At 39.2% G+C, this 16,582-nt stretch overlaps 1 protein-coding gene across 6 annotated transcripts in view; it reads left to right on the forward strand.

Moving 5' to 3' along the window:
- utrn (utrophin) overlaps positions 1-16,582 on the forward strand; it is a 420,528-nt gene that overhangs the window by 165,047 nt on the left and 238,899 nt on the right. For all 6 annotated transcript variants that reach the window (XM_061900556.1, XM_061900559.1, XM_061900555.1 and 3 more), the window contains 5 exons: positions 2,655-2,827; positions 10,136-10,283; positions 12,705-12,880; positions 13,182-13,317; positions 13,814-13,963. In XM_061900556.1, the coding sequence (XP_061756540.1) occupies positions 2,655-2,827; positions 10,136-10,283; positions 12,705-12,880; positions 13,182-13,317; positions 13,814-13,963 (783 nt within the window). The remainder of the gene's footprint in view (positions 1-2,654; positions 2,828-10,135; positions 10,284-12,704; positions 12,881-13,181; positions 13,318-13,813; positions 13,964-16,582) is intronic.

Genomic DNA, 16,582 nt, shown 5'->3' on the forward strand with positions numbered 1-16,582 from the left:
TGCTGCACACACACACACAGCTAAAAGTCGTCTGCTTTAACGGCATAATTACACAGTATTTTGGACATCTGTGTTGCTGAATCTTTTGCAATTTGTTCAATTAATATTGGAGAAGTCAAAGTAGAAAGATGGAGTTTGGAAGCTTTAGCCTTTAGCCACACAAACACACGGTGATTCCTTGTTTAAAATTCCCGGAGGTGAAACTTCACTATGGATCAGAGCGCGGTCAAGCGAACGTCAACCAGCAGGTTTTGGTGAGAAAATTGTGGTAAAAGGTCGCTTCTTACTGGAGATCAACTGAGCTTGCCCCGTCCGTAAAGCTGCCGTCGACTTCCCTGAGACACTGGCGTCAAGACACCCGTGGTCACACACCTCCGACTATCAGGTACTGTTAAACTCACTAAAACACTAGCAACAAAATAGAAAGATAAGGGATTTCCCAGAATGATCCTAGTAAATGTGTTAGGGGTGTAACGGTACGTGTATTTGTATTGAACCGTTTCGATACGGGGGTTTCGGTTCGGTTCGGAGGTGTGCCGAACGACACGGACATATTAAGTAGCGCACCGCACGTTGTGTAAACAATGCACACCGAGGCACCATGAATTGATTAACGTGGACCCCGACTTAAACGAGTTGGCAAACTTATTCAGGTGTTACCATTTAGTGGTCAAATTTACGGAATATGTACTCTACTGTGCAATCTACTAATAAAAGTTTCAATCAATCAAAAAAACAACAACAACACACGGCATGCTAGCAACGACTGGGCTATGATAGACTGACCACACCTCCTCTTTTCACGGGATATGTCCTCTTTGCGGAGCTGTCCAGGTGGAGTTTCTTAAATGCCTCGAATGTCCGGCATTTTAAGTTAGGGTTGCGTCTATTTTCAATGTACATTCAGGGTTAAGAAGGGGTTCAAAATACAAAAAAAAGTGCTGCACGCAGCAACATTCGTGAGAGAGGGGCAGAGACAGAGAGAGTGAGAGAGTTACGTTAAACGCACATGCGTCGCCAGGCTCTGATTTTTACCCATAGATTTATCAGATTTTATTTTTGATTATCAATAGCAGGGGTGTCAAAAGCGTGCCCCGGAGGCCATTTGCGGCCCACAGCTAATGTTTTAAAGGCCCACGGCACATTCTAAAAATACTATTAAAATAAACAAAAACATAAACAAAAGTGAAATAAAAAGTTTAAAGGCTAAATGTAATTTAGAAAAAGTTGCAACATTGACTAATAAAACAAAGCTGTTTATTTTTTTCTTTTGCACTGTCATTGCATAAAACATAATATTGAATCAAAATCAATGTTATTATGAATTATTAACCTATCCAAGTTTCCCATGACTTCACATCAAATATTCCAGTAAGAAAATGTTTTGGGGTGGAGGATTTTTGCATATTTGTTAAATAAAAAATCAAAAAATATCTACTTTGTTGTTTTCTTACTGTACCGAAAATGAACCGAACTGTGACCTCTGAACCGAGGTACGTACCGAACCGAAATGTTTGTGTTCCGTTACACCCCTAGTGTCTAAAAACATCTGAATCCGTCCCAAAGCAATCACATTTTTTTTTCTTTTTCTAGTCTGTCGCTATCAATATCCCTAAACACGAATCTTTCATCCTCGCTCAAATTAATGAGGAAATTGTCGTTTTCTCGGTCTCCGAATAGCATTTTTTGTTGGAGGCTCCCATTAAAAACAATGTGAATATGTGAGGAGCCATCAACATGTGACGTCATCGTCTGCGACTTCCGGGAAAGGCAGGGCTTTTCTGTTAGCGACCGAAAGTTGCGAACTTTATCGTGAATGTTCTCTACTAAATCCTTTCAGCAAAAATATGTCAATATCGCGAAATGATCAAGTATGACACATAGAATGGACCTGCTATCCCTGTTTAAATAAGAAAATCTCATTTCAGTAGGCCTTTAAGTACAATATAAAAATGTTTAAATGTATCAGGATTTCATTAACACAGAAGGCAGCTCAATTTTATTTTAATGCAGTGATTATGTCTCGTTTTTATTATTGTATAACATGTTGGTCCCAGGCAAGGAAAATGACAGAGGACATTGGAATCCCTGAACACACAAACGCTCAAAATCCTTGACCGAAAACCACAACCCCACCATCACTGTCTAGTTCTTCGAAAATATAGATTGTTACATTTTGCCAACAATCACAGATGAGCATCAATACGAAGGGCCCGTCGAATCCTAAATAACACTGCACTTAAGCACTTTGTCCAGTTTACATCTGCTGTCACAACTAGAAACACACAAGCCTTCACCAGGGGGCAGTGTAGCGTACCCAGATGTAAAACCTCTTTTGCACAGTCAGCCTTTTCATATAAAGCAATAAAGGAATGGAACGAGCTCACAACAAATTTGAAAAGTCTAAAAAATTATTTTTCATTCACAATTGAACTTAAAAAGTGGCTTTGGAGCAATCAAAGTTGCTCACACAGTCACTGAGGTGGGCACTGTGTTTGACATGTCAACTTAATGTGTATTAATCTATGCTTGAGAAAACACATTTTAATGGAAACAACTCCAAGTTGCAAATTTACTTTGTCAAAGTTTTAGGAATATCGCTTTTATTTAGCAAAGAACTGCAATGGAAACGTAGCTGTCTTCTGTTTTTGTAGACTATCAGTGAAAACCTGGAGCGTATTGGAAAGCAGGTGGCCGGCATCCGAGAGCGCCACCCGGACGTCATCCCGGGTGCTTCACCCACTGAGGTCTCTCAGGTGGAAGACGGCCTCACACAGCTCAACGCAGAGTGGGACCGCCTTAACCGCATGTACAACCAACGTAAAGGGTGAGAATGCACCACTGCTGCTTTGAAAATCGGCCATTTAAAAGTCAGCATGGGTAATAACTGGCACTTAGCTTCCATTGAGTGGGGTCTTGAGTTTTGGCCAATACCAATATTGAGCCGATACGATATCAGCACAAATCATACATACTTTTATTTTATAGTGTGGAATGTTAGAAAATCATCATCATCAATCTTTATTTACTGACCTTAAGATCCATTACACACATAAAAACACAATACAAAACATTAACAACAAAACAATAAAAACATTAAAAACAAAACAATATAATAATAATAATAATACATTTTATTTGTAAAAAGCACTTTACATAGAGCAAACAACCTCAAAGTGCCACAGTGTAAAAAAAATAGTAATAATAAAAATAAATAAAATATAAAACTAGAAACAGGCCATTAGCTACAACCAGCATGCATGTCTATAGAAAGGCTTTTTTTTAAAAAGATGAGTTTTTAAGCCTTTTTTAAAAGCATCCACAGTCAGAGGTGCCCTCAGGTGGTCAGGGAGAGCGGTCCACAGACTGGGAGCAGCGGAGCAGAAAGCCCGGTCTCCCATTGTTCGAAGCTTTGTCCGTGGAGGTTGGAGGAGGTTAGCCTGTATGGAGCGGAGGTATATAACCTAATATAAAGCCCAAATGTCAGTTTCTGACATACAAACATGTGTGTCAATGGTTCCACAGTCCAGATGAGTACCTAACAGAACTGCGAGCAGGGTCAATTATCACAGTATTTGTCATTTTCAGACTCAGATGCCCTACACATAAACTTTAACATAAGGTTGCGTTGCAATGCTGAGAAAGTGGGCACCCCAACACTAACAAACATCTGGCTTGCACTGGAGCTTCTTGGAATTCCCAGGAGCAGCCGCATACAATCATTATAAGCAACTTGCAGTTTCTGTATGCTTTTCTGCTTATACGTACAATAATAACATTTCTTTCTCAACATATTGGCTTGGGCATACAGCATACGCCGGATATCTGTATAGGTCATCATCATCACTCAATAGGTCAGCAATGATGTGCCCCAGATACCGTATTTTTCGGAGTATAAATCGCTCCGGAGTATAAGTCGCACCTGCCGAAAATGCATAATAAAGAAGGGAAAAAACATATAAGTCGCACTGGAGTATAAGTCGCATTTTTTGGGGAAATTTATTTGATAAAACCCAACACCAAGAATAGACATTTGAAAGGCAATTTAAAATGAATAAAGAATAGTGAACAACAGGCTGAATAAGTGTACGTTATATGACGCATAAATAACCAACTGAGAAGGTGCCTGGTATGTTAACGTAACATATTATGGTAAGAGTCATTCAAATAACTATAACATATAGAACATGCTATACGTTTACCAAACAATCTGTCACTCCTAATCGATAAATCAGATTAAATCTTATACGTCTAGTTTCTTACGTGAATGAGCTAAATAATATTATTTGATATTTTACGGTAATGTGTTAATAATTTCACACATAAGTCGCTCCCGGGTGTAAGTCGCACCCCCGGCCAAACTATGACAAAAACTGCGACTTATAGTCCGAAAAATACGGTACTTAGTTTTAACACACAGACTTAGCACCTGTCCTGACAGACAGAACAAAGGAAAAGAGAGATCCTTATCTTCTCTTGTTGTGCACATCATGGTGACATTTTTTTTGGCATTATATTTCACATCATATTTAAACCAGAATCTGCACAGATAATCATTCAAAATGTTTGCTGTAGTAAAATTAGTTAAACAGAGAAAAAAAGTAGGTTAGAACGCAGCATATTTAATATTAACTGTCTGAAATGGACTTTAAGTTGAAGTGGAGTGATAATTGTTTTTTTGGTGACACCTAGTAGCCACAATAATTAATTAGATTATGCTCATGACTCAGTGAGTTGAATGATGCGGACACACTTGTTACTGAGTACTCTCTAATACACTTCTGCCTTGGAGACTTTATATGTTTAAGTATTATGCAACTATAATCATTTCATACTTGTTAAAATTGACAAATGCAATGTTTTAGAGCAGTGATTCTCAACCTTTTTTCAGTGATGTACCCCCTGTGAATTTTTTTTAAATTCAAGTACCCCCTAATCAGAGCAAAGCATTTTATGTTGAAAAAAAGAGATAAAGAAGTAAAATACAGCCCTATGTCATCAGTTTCTGATTTATTAAATTGTATAACAGTGCAAAATATTGCTCATTTGTAGTGGTCTTTCTTGAACTATTTGGGAAAAAAGATATAAAAATAACTAAAAAGTTGTTGAAAAACAAACAAGTGATTCAATTATAAATAAAGATTTCTACACATAGAAGTAATCATCAACTTAAAGTGCCCTCTTTGGGGATTGTAATAGAGATCCATCTGGATTCATCAACTTCATTCTAAACATCCATCCATCCATCCATTTCCTACCGCTTATTCCCTTTTTTGGGGTCGCGGGGGGCGCTGGCGCCTATCTCAGCTACAATCGGGCCAACACAGATAGACAGACAACATTCACACTCACATTCACACACTAGGGCCAATTTAGTGTCTCCAATCAACCTATCCCCAGGTGCATGTTTTTGGAAGTGGGAGGAAGCCGGAGTACCCGGAGGGAAACCCACGCATTCACGGGGAGAACATGCAAACTCCACACAGAATGATCCCGAGCCTGGATTTGAACCCAGGACTGCAGGAACTTCGTATTGTGAGGCAGACGCACTAACCCCTCTGCCACCGTGAAGCCCCATTCTAAACATTTCTTCACAAAAACAGAAATCTGTAACATCAATAATTGTGGAACATGTTGAATTATTATTCAATAAATATATTTATAAAGGATTTTTGAATTGTTGCTATTTTTAGAATATTTTAAAAAAACCTCGTGTACCCTTTGGCATACCTTCAAGTACCCCCATGGGTACGCGTACCCCCATTTGAGAACCACTGTTTTAGAGGACAATATTGTTAAATTGGGGACACTTATTACATATGTCTAGCTTGTTTGCTATTGTGTGCTTGTCGCCTCACAATCAGTATCAATCAATATTATTTATTTAACCAGGTAAACACTCATTGAGATCAAAATGTATTTGGCCGAGAGGGCAGGCAGCACAACACAATTTCAGAAAGACACAAAAGAACAACAAAACCAGCAGCAGTCACACACCACAAACAAAATTACTTACATATATCAACATGAAAATATAATACGTAAAAACAATGTATACAATGTTTCAGTACAAACCACTTAAAAAGAAGTACAATGCCCAAAAGAAACAGTATCTCGATCCTTTGAAATAGCCTGAAATTCCCCCAAAGGGACCAGCTCAGGTGCTTAAGATCCTTTTGTAAATTATTCCATAACTATAACCGTATCTGAAAGATTTTTTTTCCAAGATTTGTGTGGGCTTCAGGAACGTGTTTTAATGTTTACATTTTGTGAATGACGACTAAAATACATGAAAAGATCAAACTTGTGTGCTTACTGGGGGGACCTTTAGACGTTAACTGGCTGTCCAACTTTGCACAAGTCAACACAATGCAGGACTGCTTCTATCAGAACTTACATTGGAAAGTTTAGATGCAGGCAGATTTAAATACAATGCTTTTCTTTCTGCTGATATCAGAATGATATCCGATATCAGTATCCAGGCATGTGAAATATCCGCAAAAACACAAAAGTATGTGTTTTTAAACTTTAATTTTTGCGTCAAAATATCACTTCTGCTGGGTTTTGATCCGGAAACAAGCTCGCGAGTTAGCTAACCATCGAGTTAGCTTACTTATTGCCTCTGTTCGCTCTCCGAGCCACAATGTTGGCAGCTGTCCACTTTGCTGCTAATCCTATTTGGATGAATACATTTCAAAAACTGTCAGTATATATCAGTGGCCAGCGAAAAGGTATATTTTGAACATAACTGATGTAAACAGAGCTCACAACATCAGAAGTATATTACCTGAAGGGGTGTGGCTACAGGATAGAGTTGCCAAATAGGAAAAGTTTTCTGACTTCTTGGCATGCATGTTATATACGGTCATTTTTCATTACACTTTCAATTATAAAAATGTTAGTAAATTATCTCCTATAAACACTAAAAACTATTTTGTACATTACATGGGCCATGTAAGTGTCAAAAGGACAGTCAGAATTGGTTGGTAGATGAGAATACCGTATTTCCTTGAATTGCCGCCGGGGCGCTAATTGATTTAAAACCTCTTCTCACTCCGGCACTTACCAAAGGCATGCAGTAAAATATTGAGTGTGATGTAAGCTTGGACCTTAAATCCTACTGAATGGCTCGTAATCATCTTCCCTTTATGCGATTTCAAATTACCGGTATTGAAATCAGCCTCCTCTATTTTGAAAATGATGACAGGTGAAGTGTCACTCGTGACGTCACGAGTTTGACCAGGCGGTAATACTAAGCATGCGCTAATTATTTTGCGAAGCGAGTTTGACCAGGCAGTAATTCAAGGCAGGCGCATACTATATGCCCTGCGGCAATTCAAGGAAATACAGTAATTCTAAAGGTAAAATATAGTGTAGAAATGCACCCAATTGCAGAAAATGGAGTCTTGATTAAAAAAATATATATTTTGGGGCTTGCGTGATAGAGGTTTTCCTCTTTTTCTCTCAAAAGGTGCTCAAATGCCGGGTATCGGATCAGGATACCCATATTGCTTACACTAGTTTAAAATTGTACTGTACACACTTGCTAATGCTATTAAATTAGAGAGTGTTTCTAAACTTTTGACTGTACACCTTTGAAATGCCACTTTCATTGTAGTGTCTTTAGAATATACAATATCAATGAAACTTGGATATTCTTCAGAGTAGTCAGTGTACAGCTTGTATAGCATGTACACTAATTTGCTATACACTGAAAATGGCTTAGCAGACATCCATTAATTTCTGGATACACAACACATCACAGTGGGCATTGTGCCCATAGTGTCAACATTTTGGGATTGCTATGTTGAATGTGTGCCAGTTTCCAAAGGGAGGGGCTCATGCTCTGTTTTAGAATGTCACAATACTATTAGAATTCATGTTTCCCTTTAATGTTCCGCATCTCCTCTGTGCTGTAAGCACTCATACATCCTGTCGTGATGAACATGTGTGCAAATTTCTTGCAAAATATGGAACATTTTTGAGTTCGCTAAAGCCCTCAAAAAAGTTTTTATTTGGCAGAATAATAATAATAAAAATAATAGTGAAGAACAATGCTAAGAAGTCAATAATTTGCTTTGTTATCCGTATGTTTAATGTAAAACATGTATAAAAGTAACCCCACATCCTCCCATTTTTATGTAAAAACCCAAAACCAGTGAAGTTGGCACGTTGTGTAACTCGTAATTAAAAACAGAATACAATGATCCTTTTCAACTTATATTCAATTGAATAGACTGCAAAGACAAGATATTTAATGTTCAAACTTAAAAATGTATGTTTTTTTCATATAATCATTAACTTAGAATATAATGGCAGCAACACGTTGCAAAAATGTTGGCACAGGGGCATTTTTACCACTGTGTTACATGGCCTTTCCTTTTAACAACACTCAGTAAACATTTGGGGACTGAGAAGACCAATTGTTGAAGCTTTTGAGGTGGAATTATTTCCCATTCTTGCTTAAAGTACAGTTAAGTTGTTCAACGGTCTGAGGTCTCTGTTTTCGTAATTTACGCTTCATAATGCGCCACACATTTTCAATGGGAGACAGGTCTGGACTACAGGCAGGCCAGTCTAGTACCCGCATTCTTTTACTGTGAAGCCGTGGTGTTCTAACACGTGGCTTGGCATTGTCTTTCTGAAATGAGCAGGGGCGTCTATGATAATGTTGCTTGGATGGCAATATATGTTGGTTGCCAACCACCTGTATGTACCTTTCAGCATTAATGGTGCCTTGACTTTGCCCCTATAACAATCCGTATGTTTCTTTCTTCTTTGTTCCGGAAGACACAACATCCAAATTTTCCAAAAACAATTTGAGATGTGGACTCGTCAGACCACAGAACACTTTTCCACTTTGCATCAGTCCATTTTCGATGAGCTCGGGCCCAGCGAAGCCAGCTGCGTTTCTGGGTGTTGTTGATAAATGGCTTTTGCTTCGCATAGTAGAGTTTTAACTTGCACTGATGATGTAGCGACAAACTGTCGTTACTGACAGTGGTTTTCTGAAGTGTTCCTGACCCCATGTGGTGATATCCTTTACACACTGACGTCACTTTTAGATGCAGTACCTCCGGGATCGAAGGTCAAAGGCATTCGATGATAAGTGCAGTGATTTCTCCAGATTCTCTGAACTTTTTGATGATATTACGGACCGTAGATGGTGAAATCCCTAAATTCCTTGCAGTAGCTTATTGAGAAATGTTGTTCTTAAACTGTTGGACAATTTGCTCACGCATTTGTTCACAAAGTGGTCACCCTCACCCCATCCTTGTTTGTGAATGCATCCAACAAATATGTCTGTCTTTTGTACCCATTCATGGCACCCACCTGTTCCCAATGAGCCTGGTCACCTTTGGGATGTTCCAAATAAGTGTTTGATGAGCATTCCTCAACTTTCTCAGTCTTTTATCCACTTGTGCCAGCTTTTTTGATACATGTTGCACGCTTTAAATCTCAAATGACATAAAATTTGCCAAAAATAACAAAGTTTTGCAGTTCGAACATAAAATATCTTGTTTTTGCAGTCTATTCAATTGAATATAGGTTGAAAAGGATTAACAAATCATTGTATTCTGTTTTTTACGATTTATAAAATGTGCCAACTTCACTTGTTTTGGGTTTTGTATATGCTTGAAACAGTTTGGACTCCCTTCAACACATGTTGAGTCATTTAAAGCAGATAGTAAATGTGTACTGCTTTGCAAGCTGTACATTTACTTATGTAAGTCATGTTCAAAGTGTATGTTATTGTAAGTTGAGAAGATGCTAGCTGTTATATGAGGGGTTTACTCACATTAGCGAGATACTGTATCTTCTGAAATCACCAGGACCTCAGGGTGTCATGAAGTCAAACAGTCGGTGTATAGTTGATAAAATGACCCATTTAAACTAATTTCCTTGCCTCTCCTAACAGATCATTGCTCTGCCGCAGGAAATAGCCCTCATGTGCAATATAAAGCTCTTTTTTTTCTCCCTCTCGTTTGTCAGTTGAACTAATCAGCCTCTCGGTCCAGGTTGATTTATTTAGTAAGCTGCACATTTGTCCTTTCTATAAAACTACCTTTTGGTGGTGTGATTTCCATGTGGCTCTGTATTAGAAGTAAAATAAAGCATCGCCATCGTTCCGCAGGAGCTTTGACCGCGCTGTCGAGGAATGGAGGCAGTTCCACTGTGACATGAACGACCTGAGCCAGTGGCTGGCTGACACCGAGACACTGCTGCTCTCTGATGGACCCGAGGGACAGTTGGACCTGGACTCTTTGAGGCACCACCAAGCGGTCAGTGGAAAAAGAATCGTGTCCAAGTTCCAAACTGTTATTCCCATGATATGTTATTTATAGGTTTTAGAAATTAGTAGCTCCATGATAATTGCACTCTATTTCCTGTGGTGGGAGGAGGCTTTCACAATGCATCCAACAAACAGACTATACATCCATCCTAGTCATTTTGCACTAGGGCTGCAACGATTAAAATGATTAATTTTATAAGACAAATGCTTTGATTTATACTGTGTTGCTTCGATTAATCGTTTAATGAGTGTAACTAATACAAATGTATAAAATCGAAGCCACATAAAAGAAGGTAAAACAAGTTGTTAAGAAGGTAAGGAGTAAATAGAAGGTAAAGGTAAAAAGTTACAAGAAGTAAAAGGGAAAACATTAAAAGAAAGTCAGTAGAAGGTAAAACAAGTTAAAATAGAGGGATGGAAGTTAAATAGACGGTAAAATATGGTAAAAGAAGGCAAAGGCTAAATCGAAATAAAAGGTCAATAAAAGGTAAAAGAAGGTAAATCAAATGTAAAAGAAGGTACTAGAAAGCAAAATAAGATACATAGAAGGTAAATAAAAGGTAATAGAAGGTAAATATAAATTAAATTGGGTAAATAGAACATAATGAAGGTTATGCCAAGTTGAACAATCTTTATTTTAACTATCCATCCAACCATTTTCTACTGCTTGTCCATTATGGGCTCACAGGGGCTGCTGGAGCCTATTCCAGCTGCACATGGGCGGAAGGCGTGTACACCCTGGACAAGTCGCCACCTCATTGCAGGACCGCATCTTTTGTTGATTATTTCACCTAAAATACACATTAAAGGGGAACATTATCACAATTTTAAAAGGGATAAAAACAAAAAAAATCAGTTCCCATTGGCTTGTTATATATATATATTTTTTTTTTCCAAAATTTTACCGGTCCCGGAATATCCCTAAAAAAAGCTTTAAAGTGCATTTTTTTCGCTCTCTGCGAAGACACTATCCATTTTCCTGTGACGTTACACAGTGTTGCCAATGTAAACAAACAATGGCGAATAGCACAGCAAGATATAGCGACATTAGCTCAGATTCAGACTCGGATTTCAGCGCCTTAAGCGATTCAACAGATTACGCATGTTTTGAAACGAATGGTTGGAGTATGAAAGTATTGAAGAAGAAACTGAAGCTATTGAGCGAATAGCTATTGACGCTATTCATAGCCACAGCATGGCCGAATAGCTGCGTCAGCATCGCCGGTAAAATATGCGGACCAAACGATCAGGACTTTTGCATCTTGTGACACTGGAGCAACTTAAATCCGTCGATTGGTAAGTGTTTTTTTCGCATTAAATGTGGGTGGAAGGAAACATAATATAGTTGCAAATGCATCTGCAGGTTATCCATCCTTTTCTGTGCCATGTCTGCTTTAGCACCGCCGTTAAATAGCATGTTAGCATCGATTAGCGTAGCATGTTAGCAGTGATTAGCTGGCATTCACGCCGCGACCAAATATGTCTGATTAGCACATAAGTCAACAACATCAACAAAACTCACCTTTGTGATTTTGTTGACTTTATCATTGCAAATGCATCTGCAGGTTATCCATACATGTGCCATTTCTGCCTTAGCATCGCCGGTAAAATGTGCAGACACTCCGGCAAATTCAATGGGGGTCTGGCGGCAGTTTTCTTGCCACTTTCGCATCTTCGGGCCAGTGGTGCAACTTGAATCCCTCCTTGTTAGTGTTGTTACACCCTCCGACAACACACCGACGAGGCATGATGTCTCCAAGGTTCCAAAAAATAGTCGAAAAAACGTAAAATAACAGAGTTGAGTTTCGGTGTTTGCAAAGTGTTGAAAATGAAAAGGGCGGCTGTATTACCTCGCTGACGCCACATTCTGACGTCATCGCCAAAAGAGCGATAAACAGAAAGGTGTTTAATTCGCCAAAATTCACCCATTTAGAGTTCGGAAATCGGTTGAAAAAATATATGGTCTTTTTTCTACAACATCAAGGTATATATTGATGCTTACATAGTTTTGGTGATTATGTTCCCCTTTAAGGCTATAAAGTGTATTTGATTTGATTATTCCATTAATCAAACAAACTAATCAATAGATTACTTGATTACTAAAATAATCAAAACCTGCAGTCTTGTTATGCACAAAAAGGAAGTTATTAGATGAGAGCGACGTTTAGTTTGTAAATGTTGAACTTAACCCATGTTTCCACGGTTGGTGAGCACGGACGAGAGGATTAAAGGACACCGTTTGCTGCCTTAACTTTAAACTAATTTCTTCTGTGCCTCAACAAGTGTCTTGATGAGTTCAGTGTGCGGTGGAATTGAACGATTGGATTTCTGAACAAAACAGAGTTTAGCATTGGATTTGAGCTTCTAGATTTTTCTATCTGTGTTACTGATACTTGATTTCTTACAATAGGAGTTAGAGGAAGGCCTGTCAAGCCAAAAACCCGTCCTTACCGGATTATCCCGCACCGGAGAGCGCATCATCGGCCAGTTGTCCTCCCCAGATGGCCCTCTCCTGGAAGAGAAGCTTCACACCCTCAGTCAGCGATGGAGGGCTGTCAACCGCCAGGTTCTTGACCGGCAGCGCAGGTATCCATGGCAACGTCATGTAAATGAGTTTGACCGAAAAAAAGGAGATTGTAACGATATCTACTTTTAGCAGCGGCCTCATTTGCTTGTCTGGATATATTATTAAAAGTTTGGGCTTTAGAGCATTGACCAGCACTGAGGTCAGCACTTCCTCCCCATCTTCTTTGTTTCCTTATCAAGCGTGCTCAATTAGTCGCTAGCGCTAATTTAAATGTAAATTTAGGGATTACGCCTGCAACCCGGGGGAAATGGAGATCCAAATCTACGTAAATAATGTATGCGTGTGTGTGTGTACGTCTAGGCTGGCGGGAGGAGAAGCGGCCCTGACAGACCTGGTGAAAAGAAGCGAGGATTTGGCTTTATGGCTGCGGCAGGCAGAAGACGCCATCGGCACCCTTCCTGTCACCTCCACGGACCAAAACCTCAAAGAACTTAAGGTAGGATCAAAATAAATGCTGTATTTACTTCAGTTGTACTCAAATGCAGCGAGTATTGAGCATGTATTTAAAGATGAGGTCCTTACTTGATCACAGCCTTGCCCAATTGCGTGAGGTGTTCAAACAGGAGTGGGAAGTGTTAAACATGTCGTACAGCTAACTGTGTTCCATCACATATTAACAGACAAGATTAGCACATGTGGTAAAGCTGTAAAACCATGCCAGTTTGAAAGCTGTGGACATGCTAATTAGTTCAGAGTATAATGTGCTCGCACTTACAGTAGGTTTTGTATATTAAAGCCAAGTCATTATAGGATTAATGACACACCCTGTGAATCTGTATAAGGAAATACAATATACTATCTTTTTAGCCCTCATTGCCAACTAAACTGCATCCTGAAATCCCTTTGATTAGCTTTTCCTCTTTTTTTTCAGACACTTTCCTCCAATCAGTAGTGTTTAATAAGATAAATTACTGGAGTGTTTTTCTTTGCAGGCGTTAGCAATGGAGATGGACGCACACAATGAACATCTGGGTTGGTTGAACAAGCACGCCCCTCTGATCCTCGCCAGTTCTACTGTGAGCCCGCAGAGCAGGGAGCAGCACGTCACCAAGCTTCGAGCCATCAACCTTGATTGGAGCAAGGTAGGACACACATAGGGCTACTAAAGGTTTGCATGTGAAAACATGTGCAAACTTGATAGCACATGCCAAGCTGATCTACTAAACTTGTGAGCATATGAGATGGGAAATTGTGTTAGATGTAAATATAAACGGAATACAATGATTTGCAAATCATTTTCAATTCCTATTCAGTTGAATGTGCTACAAAGACAACATATTTGATGTTCAAACTGATAAACTTTTTTTTTTGCAAATAATCATTAACTTTAGAATTTGATGCCAGCGTCACGTGACGAAGAAGTTGGGAAAGGTGGCAATAAATACTGATAAAGTTGAGGAATGCTCATCAAACACTTATTTGAAACATCCCACAGGTGTGCAGGCTAATTGGGAACAGGTGGGTGCCATGATTGGGTATAAAAACAGCTTCCATGAAATGCTAAGCCATTCACAAACAAGGATGGGGTGAGGGTCACCACTTTGTAAGTAAATTGTGGAACAGTTTTAGAACAACATTTCTCAACCAGCTATTGCAAGGAATTTAGGGATTTTACCATCTACGGTCCGTAAAATCATCAAAAAGTTCGGAGAATCTGGAGAAATCACTGCACGTAAGCGATGATATTACGGACCTTTGACCCCTCAGGCGGTACTGCATCAAAAACCGACATCAGTGTGTAAAGGATATCGCCACATGGGCTCAGGAACACTTCATAAAACCACTGTCGGTAACTACAGTTGGTCGCTACATCTGTAAGTGCAAGTTAAAACTCTACTATGCAAAGCGAAACCCATTTATCAACAACACCAAGGAACGCCGCCGCCTTTGCTGGGCCCGAGCTCATCTAAAATGGACTGATGAAAAGTGTAAAAGTGTTCTGTGGTCTGACGAGTCCACAGTTCAAATTATATTTGGAAACTTTGGACGTGGTGTCCTCCAGAACAAACAGGAAAATAACCATCCGGATTGTTATAGGCGCAAAGTTCAAAAGCCAGCATCTGTGATGGTATGGGGGTGTATTAGTGCCCAAAACATGGGTAACTTACACATCTGTGAAGGCACCGTTAATGCTAAATGGTCCATACAGGTTTTGGAGGAAAATATGTTGTCATCCTAGCAATGTTATCATGGACGCCCCTGCTTATATCAGCAAAACGATGCCAAGCCACGTGTTACAACAGCGTGGCTCCGTAGTAAAAGAGTAAGGGTACTTTTCTGGCCCACCTGCAGTCCAGACATGTCTCCCATCGAAAATATGTGGTGCATTATGAAGCGCAAAACATGACAAGACCCCGGGCTGTTGAACAACATAAGCTGTACATCAAGCAAGAATGATAAAGAATTCCACTTTCAAAGCTTCAACAAATAGTTTCCTCAGTTCCCAAACGTTTATTGAGTGTTGTTAAAAGAAAATTTGATGTAACACAGTGGTGAACATGCCCTTTCCCAACTACGTTGGCACGTGTTGCAGCCATGAAGTTAATTATTATTTGCAAAAAAAAAAAAAGTTTATGAGTTTGAACATCAAATATCTTGTCTTTGTAGAGCATTCAACTGAATATGGGTTGAAAAGGAGTTGCAAATCATATTCTGTTTATATTTACATTTAACACAATTTCCCAACTCATAAGGAAAAAGCTCCATGGAGCCACCAGGGTGCCCCTAAGGAGTTGTGGGTTGCTGACCTCCGGTTTAGGTGAATAAAGGCCCCGACTACAATTAGAGTTGTGGTTCTCCAATGGGGGTACGCGTACCCCTGGGGGTACTTGAAGGTATGCCAAGGGGTACGTGAGATTTTTAAAACATATTCTAAAAATAGCAACAATTCAAAAATCCTTTATAAATATATTTATTGAACAACAAAATGTAAATGTAAGTTCATAAACTGTGAAAAAAAAATACAACAATGCAAAATTCAGTGTGGACAGATAGATTTTTTTGTGGACATGTTCCTTAAATATTGATGTTCAACATTTCTTTTTTGTGAAAAAAAATGCTTGGAATTAAGTTCATGAATCCAGATGGATCTCTATTACAATCCCCAAAGAGGGCACTTTAAGTTGATGATTACGGCGTGGCGCAGTGGTAGAGTGGCCGTGCGCAACCCGAGGGTCACTGGTTCAAATCCCACCTAGAACCAACCTCGTCACGTCCGTTGTGTCCTGAGCAAGACACTCCACCCTTGCTCCTGATGGGTGCTGGTGGGCGCCTTGCATGGCAGCTCCCTCCATCAGTTATGTGAATGTGTGTGTGAATGGGTAAATGTGGAAGTAGTGTCAAAGCGCTTTGAGTACCTTGAAGGTAGAAAAGCGCTATACAAGTACAACCCATTTATCATTTATTTACTTCTTTGTGTAGAAATCTTTATTTATATTTGAATCACTTGTTTATTTTTCAACAAGTTTTGAGTTATTTTTATATATTTTTTTCAAATAGTTCAAGAAAGACCACTACAAATTGGCAATATTTTGCACTGTTATACAATTTAATAAATCAGAAACTGATGACATAGTGCTGTATTTTACTTCTTTATCTCTTTTTTTCAACCAAAAATGCCTTGCTCTGATCTGGGGGTACTTGAATTAAAAACATGTTCACAGGGGGTACATCACTGAAAAAAGGTTGAGAACCACTGAATA

This window comes from Nerophis ophidion, linkage group LG05 (assembly GCF_033978795.1).
Source record: "Nerophis ophidion isolate RoL-2023_Sa linkage group LG05, RoL_Noph_v1.0, whole genome shotgun sequence".
In the NCBI taxonomy this organism is placed as follows: Eukaryota; Metazoa; Chordata; class Actinopteri; order Syngnathiformes; family Syngnathidae; genus Nerophis; species Nerophis ophidion.